The sequence below is a fragment of the Anser anser genome, assembly GCF_964211835.1.
Source record: "Anser anser genome assembly, chromosome: 3".
Taxonomy (NCBI): domain Eukaryota; kingdom Metazoa; phylum Chordata; class Aves; order Anseriformes; family Anatidae; genus Anser; species Anser anser.
In genome coordinates, this window is record NC_139722.1 from 19,725,969 (window position 1) to 19,748,862 (window position 22,894).

Here is a 22,894-nt window from a genome sequence, read left to right on the forward strand (position 1 = left end):
TTGCAAAGAAATCCAATCAGTAGGACCGCATTCATTCTTCTCAAGTATTTTCCAATTGTTTATGCAGAAAAATGTCAGTCTTGGAGGAGAGTTACTCTTTTTGTTTACACTTGTACACAATTATTCTTTGTGTGTAAATGATCACGTATTGTTTTTGGGTTTGATTTGACTGTCTTTGACATGACAGAATAATTAAAGGACGATGAATAACTCATAGTGAATATTAGTTTTTATTTAGGAATCCAGCTTCTTCTCAATATATTTGCAAATATAGACTAGTTTGTAAACAATATTTACGTTTATTTTTTTGTTGTGACACACAAAGATCACTTATTTGTATTCCAAACAAATGTTTGTGAATATCATGCAGTCAAATCAACGTAAGTTTCAACATACAAATCAACAGTAAGTTTCATTCAAATCATTACTTTCTGTGATGTAAATCATTGTAACTGAGTAAATATAATGGTAGTTTTCAGGTTCAGAGTAGGGTTTTAACATTAGTTTGTATAATGTACTATAAACATTAAAATGATTTTGCTTATGTATTTGCTATTAATACACTTTCTTGAAATATGACTTGCTTTAATGCTTTTGGTTCCATATTCATTTTTTTTGTAATCAATATTGTGCTAACAGACTTTCTTTTGCATTGAATTCTGTTATACACAGGTTATCTATTGGCTCTGAGAATCTTAACATACCTTCATATAAATTATTATTTTGAAGAGGGAGGAATCAATTGTAATATCCGAATTTGTCATCAAGGCACATAATAATGTGCAGATTCACAATGTCAGTTTTTGGAGTGACAGGGTATCACACTGAAAGAGGGTCTCCCCATACACGTCTCTTTTCTGTTCTGAAAGCAATTATGCAGATTTCAGCAGAGTAACGTATGAAAAATATCACTGTCCAATGAAGCTTCCTTGCACATGGTAAAATAGCAGAGCTGCTGTGTACCCTTTGTTGTTTTCCATTTAGAAGTAGATAGATGGATAAAAGATGCAGATCAATAACTATCTACCTAATGTATATGCATCTTTGCCCATTAAGCTTTAAGGATTTATTTATTTATTTATTTATTTATTTATTTATTTAACATGTCTCAGGTACATCATAGGACCTTTACAGCTACCATCAAACTCAGGCACAGGAAATGGATCCAATGGACAAATATAGCGTGTTTCCTGGAATAGTCTCTATGGCTTTCTTCGTGCTGTACTGAGAAGGCTACTTTTGCAGTTCTTCATGATGTACTATGCTGGGTATTGCACTTTGGTTGTCTTTTTTTTTCAAAGGATGGACTTGCTGTTAAATAAATTAAATTAAGGATTAAAAGAGAGAACAGTTTGTGACAACAAAGGGTAAAATTTTTCCTTAGTCCACAGAGGAGTCAGTGGGTGCTCACCACTTTCATATGAAATCATTAGGTAGTTCCAACCTCATGTATGTACATAATGCGTAAACTGCTGTGCCCCAAATCTGTCAATTTATGTGTATCAGTAACACATGCCCAGTCACCACATTCACCTGTAATAAAATTCTTCACCAATAGCTGTCAGCGTAGAAGGGCAAAACCATATTTTCTATAGCTCTTGCTGTCTGTAGTTCATAATCTACAGTGTATGGTGTATAGATCTATAATCTATGAGTTATTGTTTTCTGTTTGTTTTACACTTTCTTTTGTCTGGCTATTAGTATTTATTAAGACACTTTTGTTACCTCTAGTTTGCTCGGAGAACAGCAGGAATGATCCAGAAAGTCACATAATTTTTCTGCCCTACACTTAGTTTAATCATTGACAAGTTCCTCTGATTACCTGCCTGATTTTCTTCTCCTCTGGCTCTCCAGTCAACACTGTATAGAGGAGGTGAATCTGAACATTAAAAAAAAAAAAAGTATTTGTTGACTTTTGAAATGTTACTAAATCAATTGCTCTTAATATAACAGCATTTCTCCCAACATAAATTGCTTTGTTGTAAAATTTTAAGATAGAGGACAGCATTCTGAGTCACCCAGTCCTGTTGGGGTGCCATCCTCTGACTTAAGGAAATTTTCAGATTCCTTATAGTCCTAACATTGGACAGGTTGTTCATTTTGGAAGAGCCATGAGTAATGCTATGAAGACTTTCCTTCTGTGTTCACCATCCTCATTGCCTCTTAGAATTAGGAAAGACCTGAGGTTTTTCACTCTGCTATTAGTGTGCTGTTACCCATTATCTCCATTGTGCCTCACAGTCAGACAACTGTTTATCTATTGTTTGAGAGATAGATGCAACCTTCCCTTAAACTCCTCAGTGCCAGTTGTGCATTTTATTCATGAGTTTCAAATCCTTGCTTGGCAACTGATTCTTTGAGCCATTAGTCCTACCTAAGATACACTTGACATCAGAAAACATGATATGCAGGGTGCTCATGGACTGTGTCCTTTCAATGCTGATATTCTGAAAATTTCCAGGAGCACTAAATGGCAACTTCAGATATTTCTTTCCTATGATGAAGGTCATTGTCTCTATTATTTTTATATTTCAGACCCCTTATTAATCATCTTTTTAAAAATTTATGTAAAATAATGTTTGTCAAGTCTGGGACACATTTATCTTAAAGCAGGAATGACAGTAAGACTGTCTATTGATAGATTTACATAAATTTTTACACTTGTTTATAGTTTTAAAAGTGTTGTTGATGGAAAAAATGTAATGCCTTAATATTTAATGGTAGGGAAAACATTTTTTTGCCTTACTTTAAGTTCTGTTTTTCTCATAGCTGGATTCAAATTTCATATTCTGATTAAAACAAAAACAAAAAGGTTAGTTGTTCTTCAGATTATTTTTAATTTGTTATCTTTACATTTGACCTTTGACTTTTTGACCTTTGATTTAATGTTTGTTTCCAGAGTTTGTGTTTATGATATTGTTTCCATTGAAAAGCATGATAGAAGTCCGTCTAACATCAGCAGAAGCAGGATGAGGCCCACTGTATTTTTATTCATTCATTATTCAGAATAATTAGAGACATAGCTTTGGTGTCTGTAAATTTATGTAAACTGTCATCTGCTAAAATCTGTCCATAATCACAAGTGTTTCATAAATATTAATATTAAATCAATGCTTTAAATAAGTTTTTTAAATTATCCAACTATTGGAAATAGTTGCAATTATTTCACCTTTTCCTGTAAAACCTGTAAAATAAATTAAATCACTGCAAGAAACAATGTAAGTGACTACTGCTGTTAAAATATTCAGTTCGACTGAGAGGATATTAAAGGCAGAAGGCATTTACGTGAGGGTAGGGTAGAGCTGGGTGTTTCCTTGTGGTTTTGTTTTACGGTTTTAGTTTTTTCTTCTCAACATTCAAGTATAAGAATAATTAAGAACTCTTTATGACCTTTGTGGAAACTACTTGTTCTCAGTATCATTCAGAATTTATCTTTTTTGTGGAAGTTTCTTGGCTGCTACTAAAACATCTATTGGTCATAAGGATAAGATATCCATTACAGATGTTTTTTTCCATTCTTGTATTAAGTGCATCACTTGAGGCATATTAGAGGCCCTGTTATTTCATTTGCTTTATAAATATTCTTTTCTTAGGTGGCAGGCAGTAAGGAAAGTCTCTACATTAGCTTGTTACAAGTACCCCATGTTTCTGCTTCTGCAAGGGTAATTGAATTATTTTTTTTTTTTGGGGGGGGGGGTGGGTTCCTGAAAATAAACATTTTTTGTCATTAGCAGAGTTTTAATATAAAACTGTAGGGACTTTATTTTTCCATTATTCTCAAGGGCAAGTAAGTTGCCTATGGCTGTGCTTGCATTTGTTAAGCTGATATTAAGGCAGGTTTCTGAATATATATTGCACTTTCAGAGGGGTGATTTGTATATGCAAAACAGTGCTTCCCCATAAACAAAAGAGAGTTGTTGGATATCAGATTTTCAGATTTAAAATGGAAGGTCAAGGGTGCACAGTGGAGGCCTGTGTTGTGGAGGCCCTTATCTTTATCTTCATGTATATAAAAACTGATTCATTTTCATCTTTAATGCCCATTGTTTCCAATAGTCAAAAGAGTGATGTTGTCATAAGTAGAACCAGACACTTCTTTGTCATTGGGAGAAAAGAAGAAAAAGACAGCAATTTAATTTTTAAATATACTTAAAATTCAGCAGTAAATTAGGATTTAAAGATCACATGCATTTTGTTTACACCACCTCTTGAAAGAAAATCTTCTTATTTTGAAAACTGAAAGGTTTTACTTGTGAGGAGTGCGCACATTCTTGTATGGCAAATTTTGCTGTGAAAGTCAAAGTTTTGCTGTGTGCGTGCTGCTGGAGCTGCCAGTGGCAGTGAATAATGCACGGTGCGGGGCTGCCCTCCCGCCGTGCTGCTCATGGCCTCTGGCCTTGGTGCTGAAACCCCGGTGCCACGTTCTCCAGAGCTACTTAACCTGTATTGGTAAATACCAATATACTGCTTAAGCAAAAATAGAGAGGTAGACCATATAAAGTACTTAAAAGACTTCTTTTTGTTTTTTTTTGGCACTTTTATTCAGTAGATAATTATTTCTTACCTGCAGTTGACTTTATGCTTGAAGTTACACAGTGCATTACAGTCATTTTTTCCCTAACAGTAAATCAGTCTATCCTTACTTTGGAAAAGTTCATTCGAAGATCAAAGTCACATTAAGGCCATCATGATGATGCATGCACAACTATATATAAAACTTTAATGTTTCTTTTTAAGCAGTAAATTACTGGAATTAATAGTTTACTCATATAATTACAGAGAATAAAATGCTTTCCTGAGATTAAATAATGCCCTCAGAGTGTCACCTTAGAAGAATAACAAAAAGCTAAAAATGAATAATTTTAGATTCTTATGAAAAGTTATGGGATTTATGCATAACTCTGTTTTAGCTAGTTGAACTATGTATGTGAGAAATTGATATTGAGACCTGATTCTTAAATTATGAAATAATTTTATGAAATAAATGTTGATTCATTTGTGAAAAAGACTTTTCCTATGCAAAGTTACAGAAATTTTCACATAGATTCATACATTATTTTGAAGATGAAAAGCCCCTCTCCTTGTTTTTCTAAAAATGAAAAAAAGTAATAAAAGAATACTTAGTGTATTTACATGCAAATGGTTTGTTTAATGTAAATAGTTTTTAATCATATTTCTGTTCCTGTTTTTTCATCTTGTAGAATATTTTCTTGCCTGAAAAGTAACATGTAAGAAATTGAGTACAGTATCTTTTAGAGGATTTATGGTAATGCTGCTGAATTTAGCTGAGCATAAACAGCATGGTGAGCCCCTCAGGGTCTCTTCATTTTCCTGACACGCTCCACTGCTGCCCCATTAACACTTCGTCTGTTATTGCCATCTACTCAATTTAATGAGTATCTTTGAATTTGAAGTTCTACACAAGAAACAATAGCTAAAATAACTGATGCACCTACTGCAGCTTTCAGCAGTGGATCCTACTCCCTTTGTAAATTTTTAAAATAAAAATTACAGTTTTATTTTTCTGCAGTGTAGTTATACCATGACGTTTTCTTTAATTATGGTACACACTAATCACAAGCACTGAGTAATGACTACAAATATGATGTTGTATCTGTCTGTGCAAAAGATAAACACATGCGTAATAGCTTCTAGAGGAGGCTTTTCCTTACTTTAAAATTCTTTCTATTAATAATGACACTTTAATATGAAGAAAGAATAGTACTGCTGGAGACTTTGTGCTATCAAAGTAGAATATTATATCATTTCTAAGAAATTAGAAGATAGAAAGGCTAGGTGTTGTTTTCTGATACCTGTATGAATCCAACTAACTGCTGTAAAGGGTCAGTATGTGGCTCATTATATTGGATTCCTAAAACTGAATTTATCAGATTTGTCTAAATACATGCATAAAACTTCTTAAATTATGAAACCACAGGATGTGTTATCAGACAAGGGCTCAACCCAATTTAAAGCCAGAATAATGCTGCACTAGGATACATCATAGGATTTAAGAACAATGTTCTACTCTTGCATTGATTATTAAGTGATCAGCAAAAACAAAAGATTGCTCTAATCACAATACTTTACTGATGTGGAAAGTCTCTGAAGGGTCAAATAAAAACTCTGAGTAATTGAATAAATTTCTATTCCATAAAACTGAGGAATTAATTTTGATATTAGATATTTATTATTATTATTAAATGCATTTATTGACAGCCTATTTTAAAAGCTAGAATAACACAAGTGATTTTCTCTGTTCCTTGTAAGCTTTCTATCCTGTAGTAAAGCTATTTTTTTTTCTTTTAGAAAATGAATCTGAAAGAAAATTGGTGACTCCAATCCAGTGGACCTACAAGCACTCTGACAGGCTCAGAGAGCAGAGTCTGGACCAAAGAGCAATTACCCCACCAAACGATTTCAGGTACAATTGACCTAAATATAGCACTCTCTTGAGATTATTGACAAGAGTTCATTTCCTGTAGTGCTTTTCCCATTTGCTACTCTTGGTAACCATTGTGATCTTATCTGCCTGATGCTGCATGACTTCTGGGATGCATCTAAGAGTTCTGTTGTGCATCATCTTTAAACACACAATTCATGCTAAAAGAGTCATTTGCAGTTAAATTAGATGATGCATATATTATTCTTGCTGCTGAAGTTGCACAGAGCAGGAATGAGTGCCTGAATCCTTACGGACCTGGATATGATGCAATTCTTTTCACTGTGAAATCAGAAAAGTAGTTAACCCTAAATAAATAGGAGGTTTTATTTCACTAAACTGTAACGGTGTCTTCCACTGAGCAGGATGGAGAGGTTGGCAAAATTGCTATTTACTTCTTTTTATACTTGTATTTATACATACAGTATGGCTTCCCTTAGTGATATCCTACCTACAGGCACTTGCTGTAGCTATCATACATTGGCGTGAAAAACAAACAAGTATATGCACTTATATATAAGTGTACAAAAAGTGAATGAACAGAATTAAGAGAATGGTAATGTTACAACACACTTCAGTTTTGAAGTATATATTTTTAAGCATTGCTTGCAAACTTGTGCAAAATGCTGGATACATTTGCACTCCACATATGTGGAATATACAAAACATACTTAGTGTTCATCATAGAGGCTTTTTTACATCCTATTTCTTTTATAGAATTCTCTGGAAAACCCATGTGTTGCTCAGAAATCCAGAAGGCTAGTATTAGATTCCATGAAGGGCGTCTGTTGGAAAGCCGTTTTTTGCAGTTTTATGAACTAATGTAGTAGGACACAGCTGTGCTAGTTATTTTCCTGCATGTTTATTTGTTTTTCAAAGAGAACACCAAAATACATATTTTATTTTGGAAATAAACTCCACAAATAGTCATAGGTCCCACTTGTCAAAGGAATATTAGTGAAAAGTTTATCGGAAAGCTGAATAAACCGTAAGATAAAGACACATATATTGGTCTGTTGAGTTGGTTCTTTTGATGATGATGGACAGCAGTTATAGATGTAGTTAGACTTAGGAATTCTATACTACATTCTAAAAAGCAACAAATAAGAATATCTGAATTTGATGTTACTCAGAAAAAAAGCACATGCTATTCTGATTAATGTTATCCTCTCTAGAGGACTTATTATTTTATTTTTTTTTCTCTATAAACACGGAAGTTTTTGTCTAGATACATGGACTTAATGATCTTCATTCTAAGGTAGGAAAATGAGGCAAACAAAATTTGAGTGATATACCAAAGCTCTACAGGAAATGAAAATAGAATCATGTCTAGATTCTAGTTTTCCTAACCTTTATTCTGATACCTATTAAAGTTAAAATTTATGTTTATAGGACATTTTTGTTAATGAAAGTTATGTCTTAAAACAATCTAACAAAGTAGCTCTCCCTGCTGTGCTGTGTATTACCAAGCTTTCAGACAATATTCTATGCAATATTGTGCTCAGTTTTATATTCTCCTTTAATAATAATAATAATAATAATAACAACAATAATAATTTGCAGAATTTTTCGTATTTTCTGTTACTAAGTGGTTATAAAGGCAGAAAAAAACTTACAAATATACTAATTAAGGAAAGATGTGGAGAGGTGTTATATTTCACTCTAAAATAAGATAAAACGAATCAGTTATTCAATTGCATAGTAATTAAGTTATTGTAAGAAAAACTTGGATTAAATATATGAGAAAACTGATTTATTTTCCCCAGTCTACTGTGATGAATTGTTGAGACACAACACATCACAGTGGAAAGCAACAGTAATTTGAAATAGGCTCAGGAGAGACCTTATTGCTCTCTACAACTACCTGAAAGGAAGTTGTGGGGAGCAGGGGCTCAGCCTCTTCTTGCAGATAACTTGTGATAGGATGAGAGAGAATGGCCTCAAGTTGCACCAAGGGAGGTTCAGTTTGGAAATTAGGAGACATTTCTTCTCAGGAAGAGTAGTTAGGCATTGGAATGGGTTGCCCAGGTAGGTGGTGGAGTTACCATTTTTGAGGGTGTTTAAAGAAAGTTTGGATGTGGTACTTCGGGACACGGTTTAGTGGGTAATATTAGTGGTAGGGGGATGGTTTGACTAGATGATCTGGAAGGTCTTTTCCAATTTTAATGATTCCATGATTCTATGAAATACAAGTGTAATAAGAAGAAGGTATTAAAATCTGTGAAGATGAGAATATGCAAGACATGATTGAATGTCTTCTCAGTTGGGCAGGTTGAGGTCATAAAACCTCTTGTGCTGTGCTTTGGGATCTTGTGTAGTTTGCTTAGTACTTTCTAGTGGGCTGCTAAATAAAATAATTTTAAAGTTTGAGAAAACTAAATGGATTCATGGCAGGATATCACTGTTGTAGAGTTTTCCACAGAACGAGACAATTAAAGAACTACTTGCCTAGGGGAAAGAAAAAATAAAAATAAATCCTGCCCCAACAAAAAAGACTGATAACTCATAAGTAGTTACCCACAACCTCAAAGATTCTGAATTGAAATATTTAACTTTTTTTTTCTTGTGTGTCCCAAATTTACTATTGATATCTTACAAATAGGACTTTGCAGTCTTGCTGACTGCTAGAGTTCTGTAAGTGTATAACCTTGAAGATTAAAACGTGCTGCAATGTGATTTGTATCATTTTCTTTTTGCCTGCATGAAATATGTCTAAAACTTGATCTCATATCTGCAGAGGAATATCAGATGCTCACATTTTGTTAATTATTACCTTTATCTGTTAGGTTGACAGGCACACAGTTGTACATAACTGAAATGAATAAATCAGTTTAAAACTTAGGTGCTAACCCCCAAAACCCCATGTAAGCTCCCTTCTCTGTGTGAATGGTATTTCTGAGGATTGCTTACTTCAAAAGATGACAGATAGAAAACCATTCTGAGTCTTATATTAAGTCCCATCTTGTAGTATATTATGGATCCAATGAAAAGTATAACATCTTAAGTATTTTTAAATATAGTTATTTGATATTTTTAGGGATGGTTTCTTATGTGATACAGATCTATAGAAGAAAAAATCATAGATTAAGAATCTTAAGCCACCTTATCCCCGCTGCTTTATTCATTTTACCCTACCATCACAGTGAAAAGCAATAGTAAAGCAACCCTAATTAGGCAGTGTATGAATTTGTGGTATGCAACATTCTTCTTAGCCAGCTTTATATTCTTCCTGCTTGTTCTACAGTGCCTCAGGGAATGAGAAAACCTCTGGTCCATTAATTAGAGAATTAGCTTGAAGCTGGGGAAGACAAGATCAGACTTTGTCTATGTTACAAACTTCCTAAAAGACACTTAGCTAAGTACCGAGCAAAATTCAGCAAGACCTAAGGACCAGGGATTTTCTCTGCTTTTGAAGTACAATCAGGTGTCTTTTCAGTATCTTAGTTACTCCAATGATAACGTTCATAAATCTTATCTTCCTTAATCAACTTTCTATGCTTCTCTATCATACTGTTCTTACATAAGGGTATTGATAGACTTGCAAGGATGTAGAAAGCAAAATAATGACTTATGTTAGTTCAGACAGAGTATTACAGATATACTGTCATGATGATGAGTTCATATTAGTTCTTGGTAGTATAAGCCTCCCTAATATGACCTTCTAAAAAAGAAAAATTCCTCAATCGAAATGTCACATGTTGCTAAATTTACAGTTTATAATTTACCACAGTAAATTTAAGTAGTAGAAATCATCATGTAGAATTGTACTCTTTCTCTCTCCCCCCCTCTCTCTCCAGACTTTAGTGGTTTTAAAAATGAGGCACTAGGCTCTTTAAATTACGGTTTCTAGGCAGCATCTCTGCTCTTGTGAACAGACATGGTTGTTTATATTGCATGGGCCAGCCAACTGTGATTGATCACAGGCTTCTGCTGATGTTAGCAGGCCAAAGAGAACATTTATGTTAAAGCTAAAAATGTCAGGACAGGGCCATACCACCAATAAGAAGCAGGAAAAGAAATCCTATGTTTTAAAGGATATAAAGCTCAGCCTGCCAGAATACTTAATCCTTAAATCATCCTGAAAATATGTGGGATATAAAATCAAATTAAACCCACTATCAAGGGCACAGTCTTTCATCACAGCACTAGGAGTTATAGGTTTAAATCCCTGCACAGCAAGTTGAAACAAAATATTAGTAAAAATGTTTTGTAAGATAAATCTAATGATGATAGAGATGATATTTTTTTGTAGCAAACACCTAGGAAGTTTTGGAGTAATTAGATTAGAAGAGGTAAAAAATAATTTTGCTAAATTATTCTCTCTTTTTGAGGGTGAATCTTCCCTTTTCTACTTTTTTTTTTTTTTTTTTAGCATTTTATGAAGAAGTGTTGTCACAGGTTTATTTCAACCAATTTCCATTTTTTAGATTTCTTTTTTATGTGATCATAAATGATCCTTTTGTCTTTATGGATATTGAGTTGCAAATTCTGGTGGACAAAAAAAAAAAAAATAGCACATATGCATGATTTGCTTTTTCCACTTCAAATGAATGATTAAGTATTGCTTAGCTGCTATATGCAACTGAATTATTCTGAAGCCAAGAAAGACACAGAAGACTAATTTGAAGGCCAACTGGAATTAAGAGAACGACTTAACTGGTCAAGTAGAACTTAGATCAGGGTTGATTTAGGTCAGAACTATACATTTCATACTGTAGAGATAAAGTTTTTATTAAAAAAACCTATATGTTTTGTATGACTTTCATACACTGAGACAAAAGAGGTACAGAAGCACATTAATATATTAATCTTCAGTGTACTGAAGAATGTCACGGAAAGGAAAATGTTTGATAAAAACTACGAAGAATCATATCAAATAAGTAGTTAGAGTCAACTGAAGATACATGTATTCTACTGTATCAAAGCTATAATAAGAAACTTTTTTAAGTTTTATTTATTTATTTATTTTTAAAGTGTGGCAGGAGGACAAGCCATATGCAGATTCTTATGAACTAAACATATACAATGTTTATATTGCCCTTTCTGTATACAAATACAAATACATTTTTACATTTTATGACTGTAGTATGATCTCATTAATGTTATTACAAACAAAATTTAAAGAAGGAATAGAGAGCACTAAAAGTTTCCTTTTTTCTTCCAAACACACTTTTGAGAAGCTGCAAAGGGAGTAGGACTTCCATTTCACAGTCACCTTGCGCTTTTCATGAGTGAGCTGCTTGACTGTGGTTTTGGACAGAGCAAGGCAGAGCTTCTCAGCAGGTCTTGGTAGTATTGTCCCCAGCTGACCTTGTGGATGGATTTCTGTTTCAAAATCCTACAGAAGTTAAATATTGCTGAAAATAATATTCACTCTTGTTGTGCTCCTTTCATGGCTTCTAGGGTGAAATTTGTCTGTCCTAATGTAGATGTCTTTTGTATCTAAATTGGCTTTGGTTAGGCTGCCTTTATAGTCAATAGAGAGAAATAGACACTTTTAGGGCATGATTCATCCCTTTATAAGGTAGACAACTAAATAGGTCAAATGAATCACACTCTATAATAGTATATTCCTTACTAGTGAGAATAAAGGAAACCTAGGTATCAGCTTAGACGCTGATGTCTATATTGGAAATATCTAAAATGAAGTGAAATGAATTCTATGTCTATAGGTACCGAGTCAGAGCTCAAAGTCAGAGGAGAGTATCCTATTTTTCAGGAAGAACCTTTTCCTCCTCCATGTAAGTCCTGGTTACATGGTACCGGGGTACATGATCTACAGTCACTTGGTGGTAAATTAAAAAAATAAAAAAAATACACACCTATCTTCTCCCGTTTAATACTTTATGATGTGAAAACTGAGTAGATTCTGTTGTATAAATAGGTAATTTATATACATCTATATAATCTGATAATTTTATTTATTCATTTATTTTATTTATTTTTTTATAATTTATATATAATATATAATCATCAGTTATTCCACTATTTCCACAGGGGTATCATCCTGTTTGTTAAACTGCCTATTAATAATTTGCATGTACAGGATCTCATCATTGCTTTGAATGGTCCTTGTAAAGCATTTCAGAGTGGGAAACAAATACTTTTTTCTCAACCTGAAATCTCTGCACATAGATAGAGAACTGAACATATGCAATCAATTTAGGCTAGTAAACTAATTTAAATTATATCCACACCATAATCATTACTGCTAGTGCCAGAGTTTCATTAAACTCCCCACTAGACAAGCTGGTTAGTGCAATATTGCTGCAAGTCCCCATGATGAGGATTTTCAAGTGCTAAAAAATGATTTTCACAGAAAGGTTCTTTGTTGTTCATTGTTACTGTTATGTTTGCTTTAAGTATCAACTGTAAACAATACAATGGAACATACAAAAATGACCAACAGCATTTATTATATATTTAAAAGACAAAATCAACAAGTAATGGTCTGTAATCTGTCTGAAACACTTGAAGCCCAATGAAGTTTTTCACATTCTACTCTTCCATTGTTTGCAAAACTCCAAATCCCAACAAACCTGCAAGACCTTTGTCAGATGCACACCCAGGAGTAGCACAAGGATGACAGCCTGGAGTAAGCAGATTGCTAGAGAGGCTAGCAGGTGCCAAAACATGCTGTTTCATGACCCAGTGTAAACATGCCAAAAATAATCTCAACTGTATTTCAGTTAAAAAAAAAAAAAAAAAAAAAAGGCTTCAGAAATATGGTCTGTAAAACTATCTGAGATTAAGCAAGAAAGTTAAGAAACTTGAAGCTGGAAAAGCAGTGTTCTGATGCAGAAGCTCTGCAACAAATTTACTGTTTTCAGGTTGTGATGCTTCTTGGCCAAAATCCATATTTTACCACTTAAAAAGATGGCCTATTTTTCAAAAGTAACAGGGACCAAAACTACAGTGGATTCCACAGGTTAAAACATGAAATCACAGAATCACAGAATGGCTGAGGTTCGAAGGAACCTCTGGAGATCATCTAGTCCAACCCCTCTGCTCAAGCTGGGTCACTTAGAGCATGTTACATTGGATTGCATTCAGGCAGGTTTTGAATGTCTCCAAAGAAGGAGATTCCACAACCTCTCTGGGCAGCCTGTTCCAGTGCTCTGTCACCAAAACTGTAAAGAAGTTCTTCCTCATATGATGATGAAACCTCCTGTGGTTCAACTTATACCCATTACCCCTTTTCCTATCACTGGCCACCACTGAGAAGAATTTGGCCCCATCCTTTTTACTTTGTCCCCTCAGGTATTTGTAGAGGTTGATAAGATCTCCTCTCAATCTCCTCTTCTCTAGGCTAAACAGGTCCAGCTTGCTTAGTCTTTCCTTTATAGGACAGATGCTCCAATCCTTCCAATCCTTAATCATCCTCATGGCTCTACACTGAACCCTCTCTAGAAATTCTACATCCCTCTTGTGCTGGGGATACCAGAACTGCACAAAATATTCCAGGTGTGGCCTCACCAGTGCTGAGTAGAGGGGGAGGATCACCTCCCTTGACCTGCTGTCCACACTCCTCTTGCTGCAGGCTAGGATCCCATTGGCCTTTTTGGCCACAAAGGCATGCTGCTGGCTCATGGTTAACTTGTTGTCCACCATGACCTCCAGGTCCCTCTCCACAGAGCTTCTCTCCAGCAGGTCAGCCCCCAGACAGTACTGGTACCTGGGGTTGTTCCTCCCCAGGTGCAGGATCCTGCACTTGTCCTTGCTGAACCTCTCTGCCCAACTTTCCAGCCTGTCCAGGTCCCTCTGAATAGCCACACAGGGCCTTGATGTGTCAGCCACTCCTCCAAGCTCTGTATTGCCTGCAAACTTGACAAGGGTGCACTCTGTCCCTTCATCTAGGCCATGGATGAGTAAGTTGAATAACTCTGGCCCAGTACTGACCCCTGGGGGACACCACTAGTCACAGGCCTCCAACTAGACCGGGCATCCTTGAGCACAATGCTCTGAGCTCTGCCATCCAGCCAGTTCTCCATCCACCCCAACATCCACTCATGGATTTCACACTTCCAGAGCTTGCCCAGGAGGATGTTATGGGAGACAGTGTCAAAAGTCTTGCTGAAGTCAAGGTAGACAACATCCACGGCTCTCCCCTCATCCATCCAGCCAGTCATCTCATAGTAGAAGGATATCAGGTAGGTTAAACACAACTTCCTCTTGATGAATCCATGTTGACTGCTTCTGATCACCTTCTTTTCCTCCCCATGCTTAGAGATGGTCTCAAGAATGAGCAGCTTCATCACCTTTCCAGGGATGGAAGTGAGGCTGATTGGCCTGAAGTTTCCTGGGTCTTCCTCCTTGCCCAAATTAAATTGAGCTATTCAAGTCACATGCAAATGTTGACTAACTACCTTACTTTTCCTGTCTTTCAGAGCTGTAGTATTTAGCTGCCTTTATTTATAATGGTTTCAAATATGTGAATAGCAATAAAAATTGCTTTGGATGTGCATGGGACGTAAAATCAATTTATTTTATTATTAAAAGTAAAGGTAGATTCATAGCAATAAAATATGTATGCTTTCATCAACCTGATGCAATTTGCTGTAGACAATATAAGATCCAAAAGTCTGTGTTAAGCTATTGCATTTAACTTTAAAGAAAGCTGTGATAACTGAACTTGTACTTGGAAAATGCACTGCAAAAATTTTCAGAATCACAGAAATAGTCAGTACCGTGTGTTTAGTATGTAAAATGAGATAATACAATAAAATATATTACTGAAACTGAAATACAAAGTCAGGGATGAAAAGGAGTTTAAAAAGTAGGTGTGGAATTTCATTCAGATTTTAAATATTGTATTTAATTCTGAAATTTTTCTGTCACCGTAGCCCTTTGCGAATCTGCTTCTGAATGCATATTTTGTAAGGTAGATAAAAGTTATTAAGAAATAAGGGATAGTAAACATGACAGAGGAATGATGATTCTTATAGATTGTAGAAAACTGAAGAAATGGTCAAGTGATAAACATTTTAAGCCAAAAAGGTATTTCCATGGTAACAAGCTCTTTATCTTAAAATTTGATTATGAACACAAAGCCAAGGAGTCCAAAGTTTAAGTGGAAACATATAGTATATGATGCAAGCAGGAGAGACAGCAACTTAACCTTCTGAAATTTATGGACGTGTATATGGTACATGTTGTCAAGTACCTACTGAGCTGGCTATGTGAAAATGTCAGTATTCTTTACATAACAGATTAGGGGAAAAAAAAAAACCTAGTACGCAGTCTGTTTATTCATCAGCAAGACACAGACTTCCTTTGAGCCATGGTAAGCCAGACAGTGCACACTTTAAAAAAAATTGCATCCTTAAGGTTTTACCTTCTATATATGCTTAAATATATGCCTCACCTCAGTGTCAGAAAAGATCTGGAAAGGAACACAAGGAACAGGTCCTCCTTGAAATTAAGGTAAGGCACATAGAAAATAAGGAGGTGATTGGTAGCAACCAACGTAGCTTCACTAAGGGCAGATTGTGCCTGATAAATTTGGTGGCTTCCTATAATGGGATTATAACCTTGGCAGACAGGGGAAGAGCAACTGATGTTATCTGCTTGGACTTGTGCAAAGAATTTGACACTGTTCTGCACAACATCCTTATCTTCAAATTGGAGACACATAGATTTGATGGATAGACCACTTGATGAATGAGGAATCAGCCGGATGGTCACACTCACAGAGTTGCGGTCAATGGTTCAATGTCCAAGTGGAGACCAGTGACAAGTGGTATCCCTCAGAGGTTGGTATTGAGACTAACACGTTTAACGTCTTTGTTGGTAACATGGACAGTATGATCGAGTGCCCCCTCAACAAGTTTGACAATGACACCAAGCTTTGTGGTGCGGTCAACACACTGGAGGGAAAGGGAAGCCATCCAGAGGGACCTGGACAGTCTTGAGATATGGGCTTGTATGAACCTCACGACATTCAACAAAGCCAAGTGCAAGGTCCTGCACCTGGGCCAAGGCAATCCTAAACAAAAAAAAAGGCTGGGCAGAAAATGGATTGAGAATAGCCCAGTGGAGAAGGACTTGGATGTCCTGGTTGGTGAGAAGCTCAGCATGAGCTATCAGTGTTCACCTGCAGCCGAGAAAGCCAACCATATCCTGGGTGCATTGCAAGAAAGACCAGTAGGTCAAGAGAGGTGACTCTTCCCCTCTACTTTGCTCTTTATGTGACCCCGCCTGGAGTACTGTGTTCAGCTCTGGTGCATCCAACATAAGAAAGACATGGACCTGTTGGAGCAAGTGCAGAAGAGGACCCTGAGGATGATCAGAGGGTTGGGGCATCTCTCCTATGAAGACAGGCTGAAGGAATTGGAGTTATTCAGTCTGGAGAAGAGAAGGGTCAAGAGGGATCTTATAGTGACCTTTCAGTACCTAAAGAGGGCCTGAAAGACAGGTGGAGAGGGACTCTTTATCAGGGAGTGTGGTGATAGTACAAGGTGTAATGGCTTTAAACTAAAAGAGAGTAGATTTAAATTAGATATTCAGAAGAAATTCTTTACAGTGAGGGTGGTGAGGCACTGGAACAGGTTGCCCAGAGAAACTATGGATACCCCATTCTTGGAAGTGTTCAAGGCCAGGTTGGATGGGGCTTTGAGCAACATGATCTGGTCTAGTTGTGGTGTTTTATTTGTTGTGGTGTTTTATTCAAGGTTTGGTTAAGATGCAAAAATACGTGTGTTTACATGCAGGTTTCTGTGCTCTCTTCTTTGTCAATGGTATTGGGACAGCAAGTGACTGGACTGCTGAACCTCTTTCTAAGCTTCATAGATGTAACTGACTACATAACCACTGACTACTTTTCGAAGTTTGACTATCAAGGCTAGCATGTACATCTTAATCTAATTGTCAGCATTCCTTCTTGTAATAATACCCCTTTTCAGTCCCTGAATTATCTGGAGTGTAATACAAGTAATGTTAGAAATCTGTATGGTCCCAAAAAAATATATTTTTTTAATTATTATTTTGTCAATAGCTTCTCTTGCTAGAAAGGCTTATTTTAGTTTCTATGGAATACTGAAATTCAAAAATATTAGAATTAAAGTTCAGATTTTAGAAGTTATTAGGTAAAGATGGACATCTAAGTGTATTCACAGAAGCTGTCATGTAAATTAAGTGTCCAACCCATCGGAAATTTGAAATGGGTTAAGTAAATAACTCACTGAAATATTTCAAGAAAACTGTTAAATGTCTACTTGCATTTCTCGGCATTTCCTTCTACCTCTATAAATATTTATACATATCCTAGCATTTCAATCCACTTTTCTAAGTTCAAAGCAGCTGTTCTTTTTTTAACAATAGTTGATGAGTAGTAAAAAGTCAGTTTTAAATTCTTCTGCGAAAATCTTTCAGGACCAGATGTAGTCTACATGATTTTCTTAAGATATTTTAAACAGATTATTTACTGGTACTTTTCAAGGAACATTACCACTTAAAACCTATCCTATACAAGATACTTTATTCTATACAAGAAATCTGTATAAAAAAGGAATGTCCACCAGAAAAGGTCTTCATTTGCTTTCAGACAAGAACAACAAATACTGGCTTGTTTATGGGACAACGTTTTTTCTTATTTACAATCTTACAAAGCTGGAAAACGTCCATTTAAACTGTGAGCCCAGTAACAAGTACAATAACGAAGACACAGTGGAGTAGCCTTCGATGTGAAGTCTTAGAGAATTTCTATACAGACTGCACTGAGGGAACTCTTGCCCCGCAATGATGTGTATTCATGGAGGCTGACCCTTACTAATCTCTACATTTCATAGCAGTTTGACTTTCTGGAGTCCTGAGAAACACATTGAAATTAACAGAAGCTGAATATGCTCTTTACTTGTGAGATTCAGTCATAAATTGCTCATTGAATGCATGTTGTTTAACTATTTCATGTAACAATGATAGGCAGCTTGAAGTACTGTATTGTAGCAGGGCTCAGTACTGGGGCCAGTCCTCTTTAATATCTTTATCGATGATCTGGATGAGGGGATCGAGTGAACCCTCAGTAAGTTTGCAGATGACACCAAGTTAGGTGCGTGTGTCGATCTGCTCGAGGGGAGGAAGGCTCTGCAGGAGGATCCGGATAGGCTGGACCGATGGGCTGAGGTCAACTGTATGAAGTTCAACAAGGCCAAGTGCCGGGTCCTGCACCTGGGGCACAACAACCCCAAGAAGAGGTACAGGCTGGGAGATGAGTGGTTGGAAGGCTGCCTGGCAGAGAAGGACCTGGGAGTACTGGTTGATAGTCGGCTGAATATGAGCCAGCAGTGTGCTCAGGTGGCCAAGAAGGCCAACAGCATCCTGGCTTGTATAAGAAGCAGTGTGGCCAGTAGGGCAAGGGAAGTGATTGTCCCCCTGTACTCGGCTCTAGTGAGGCCACACCTCGAGTACTGTGTTCAGTTTTGGGCCCCTCGCTACAGGAAGGACATGGAGGTGCTCGAGAGAGTCCAGAGAAGGGCAACGAAGCTGGTGAGGGGTCCGGAGAACAAGTCTTACGAGGAGCGGCTGAGGGAGCTGGGATTGTTCAGCCTGGAGAAGAGGAGGCTCAGGGGCGACCTTATCGCTCTCTATAGTTACCTTAAAGGAGGCTGTATTAAGGTGGGGGTTGGTCTGTTCTCCCACGTGCCTGGTGACAGGATGAGGGGGAATGGGCTAAAGTTGCACCAGGGGAGGTTTAGGTTGGATATTAGGAAGAACTTCTTTACTGAAAGGGTTGTTAGGCATTGGAATGGGCTGCCCAGGGAGGTGGTTGAGTCACCATCCCTGGAGGTCTTTAGATGTTTAGATGTTGAGCTTAGTGATATGGTTTAGTGAAGGACTTGTTAGTGTTAGGTCAGAGGTTGGACTAGGTGATCTTGGAGGTCTCTTCCAACCTCGACGATTCTGTGATTCTGTGATTCTGTTATATTATATGGATGCTCTCTATACCTTATCCTCCCTCTTCTGCTGTTTATGTTGATAAAGGAAACTTTTGGTGAAAATATGGATCCAAACATTTTGTAGAAAAGAGGAATAATTGGCAATGAAATAGTTATTCCAATATTCCAGTTGTCATAAATTATTCCAATACTGGATTTCCAATAGTTAAAAGTAAATTCTGTTTTGAACTAGTCAAATACAGATGGCTAATATACATCTTCTAATCAGATCTCACTCAGCAGGATCTTCAGTTACCTCATATTATATGTTGAAAATTGAAAATCTACATTAAATAGTCCAAGCAGTCAAAAGCCAATACATGCCAGAATTAACTTTGTTAGGGCAATTTAATTTAACCTCCCCCATGTGTATGCATTATGAAGAGTTCTTTAATTACATGATCACATATGATTTTTCTTACAAGATCTTTTCCTCATTCAGCTCACAGAATATATGATAGTCACTTAATGAGCAGCTGTTCAATATTTTGTTTTCTTGATGTTTTTGCAGTGTATGGCCCCATATCTTGTTTAATAGAGTATTTAAGTCCTGCTCTGAAGACAGAATTATTAATTATTAATTATTTATAATTAATAAGTTCCTTTGAGGGGTTTCTTAGTGATTATTGCTATAGCATCTAAGTGATGAGCAAACATTAAATTAGTGTTACTGTAGACCCCTGAGATGGTAAGATAATGTGATTTCCATTTTATAGATAGGGAACAATGGCCCAGAGAAGTTACATTCAGAAGCTGCCACTAATTTACAAGACCAATCTGAGGTGCTTAGGTCCAAAAGCCTACTCCAACTCCTTCCTGTTAAAAAGAACTTTCCCAACTCAGCTCATACTGATTCCAGCTATGTCTCTGAACATCTAACACCTGCAAGTTCATATCTTGGTGAGTCACAATGAAAATAAAGAACATACTCTTAGTAACTACCTGTACCATGGGAACTTGGCAAGAAAGGATAGAATCCTAATTTCCAGGATGAAATTCAATTGCTTTAACCATTCTTTCTCATCTTTCAATGATGTCCCTTTTTGTTTTTTGAATCATTTCTTCAAAATTCTTCAAGAAATGAACCTTCTTCAGTACACAGTTCTGGCTCATCATTATAGCAAGGCCATCTTGTACACTGTATGAGGCAGGTGTCTTCTGGGCAAAATGGTATATGAGTCATGCAATTAGTCTCCATCATGATGCCCCTTCACAAAATGGGGAAAAAATTAGGTTATATAGGGAATGTGGCACTTCTGACATCTTTGATTTGGTCATGTTAAAAAAACTTATTTTAAAAATGTGTGTGACAGAGAGGAAAAGAGGGAAAAAGAGAAAGAAAGGGAAAGGAAGAAAGGGGGGGGGAGGGGAAGGGATAGGGAGAGGCAGAAGCGGAGGCAGAGGGAAGAAGGAAACAGTACCCACTTGTATATAAAGAGTACCTACCCACTTAAGATTTTAAAAATACAAATCCATAAGAATATTTTAACACCCATCTGAATTATGAGGATGCTTGGAACCTTAAAATCCCCCACACCATGTTGTAACATCCTTCTATTAAAAGAAATACATGGCATCATTTCTGTGAAAATTACTGCTGGGGGAGTAAGATACAAAATACATTTTTTGATTCCTATCAGGCTCCACAGATATTTGCTGATGGTACAGGAATCATGGGAAACTGAAATTTGGTTCCCAGGAGTTCTCAATAGGTTTTCTAGTCATTAGTGATTTTCTGCTCAATTTTCAAGGATTTTTTCTAACCCTCTTTTCTACAGCTGTTGTAACTCTGTTTATATCCTAATTCTATGCCCTTAGCAGAACAGTTCTAGTTCTCACTATCCTACTGACTTCATCCCCTGTTCTCTCTCTCTCTCTCTCTCTCATTTTTTTATTTTTTTTAATTTTTTTTAACCCTGAGCACTGCCCAAGTGGTTGTTCTTTACCTTCTTGTCTTCAGTACCTTTCTAGCAGTCAGTGTCTGTAGTTCATATCTCATAATTCCTTGGCTGGATTCCTAGGCTTACATACATTCTTCTCATTCCTACTGGCTCTCAAGACAGAACACTATCATCAAATTCTCTTTTTCAGTTCTGTGCCTTCAACCACCCATCTCTTATCTCTTTGCATACTCATTTCAAATATTACCATTATATTTTGGTTATTCCTCTGTCTTTCCTCTCTGCTGCTTCATTTTCCCTTGGAGAGCAGGAAACTGATTAAAATTCTCTTCATGTGAAGGTTATTTTAAATTTGTGACCAGAGCTTCTGAGGATCCTAGGACAAAGTTATATGAGTCTCATTTTCTTAGTTCAAAATTGAAACTAAATTCTAATATAACAAACAGAAGTGATGCACCAAAGACTGGTCTGAAAACCTGACCCTATCTACAGGCACACTACTCTAGTCCTGCTAGATGCTTACCATGCCTGTTGTTACTTTAGTGTTTCTGTTTTTTCTCTCCATTTCTGTACGCTTTATCTGATTATCAGTCTTAAATCTAGACAGATTACGCTGCCTGAATCTAGACTTTCGGGATGTTTTATGGATGCAGCTCCAGAATTCAGTGCTGAAATTAGAGATAGTGATTTTGTTGTTGTTGTTGTTTTTTTGTGTGTTTGTTTGTTTTGTTGTTTGTTTTTGTTTTTGTTTGTTTGTTGTTTTTTTTTTAGTTACCATACACCTCTCTATATATCCCAGTAACAGCTGAGTAGGTTACTCTCTTCATCACTCAACAGACCGTTTAATGTAGTGTAATAGCTTGGAAAGGACCTATGCAGAAAAATGCTGCAATACCAATCTATTTAAATTGCAGAGTGGCATACAATCAGAGTACAGTTTACTTATTGTACACTTATATAATTTTTAAATTCAGAAGGATCATCAGTTTACTTTGTATTTTTGCTTACCACAGACTGGATAATTTTATCTGTATACTCTTGTATTGTTCTATATCTGAAGACTGTCTAATGATTATTTGATCTTAAATTTAAAATATTAAAAAAGATGATGCATTTACTTCTGTCCTCTGTAGCTTGTAAAGATTTGCATCACTTTTTCTAAAACATTTCTGGAAAATATAGCTAGCTGCAAGAAAAACTGAGCTAATATCTTCTTATGATAGTGGTATTCCTTGTGAAAGGAAACTAGGTAGTATCAGGGAATACTTTGCATTGTCTAATTGCTGTATTTACTTCCCATGCTTTCAAAATATACAATTTCTTGGAAACCTCACAACCCAGATCTCTTATTCTACTGCTTCTGACTCTTTCACTTCTTTGTACTTTGCTTTGTCACCCTGTTGCCTCATTCTTCTGCTGGCATAGGACTTGGAAGAGGACATGATCTGAGAAAAATACGTGAGGACAGACAACCTAAGCTGTATAATGGAGCTGGTGAGGAGTATTTTAAATGAGGGCAAGAATATTGGATGTGGGGAAAGAGAATAATGATGGTTAGATTGATTAGAATAAATATGAAAGACTTGTGTTCACTTCCCTGCCTTGCCTCACATCTTCTG

General features: G+C 36.3%; 1 protein-coding gene across 32 annotated transcripts in view; it reads left to right on the top strand.

The window, feature by feature from the left end:
• Positions 1-22,894, top strand: part of MYT1L (myelin transcription factor 1 like) — a 330,562-nt gene that overhangs the window by 83,528 nt on the left and 224,140 nt on the right. For 30 of the 32 annotated variants that reach the window (XM_083829888.1, XM_083829889.1, XM_083829861.1 and 27 more), the window contains one exon: positions 6,310-6,424. In XM_083829888.1, coding sequence (XP_083686014.1) covers positions 6,310-6,424 — 115 coding nt within the window. Of the gene's footprint in view, positions 1-1,038; positions 1,269-3,593; positions 3,663-6,309; positions 6,425-22,894 lie in introns of those variants that run through there. The other 2 variants (XM_083829864.1, XM_083829876.1) reach the window with 2 other exon arrangements.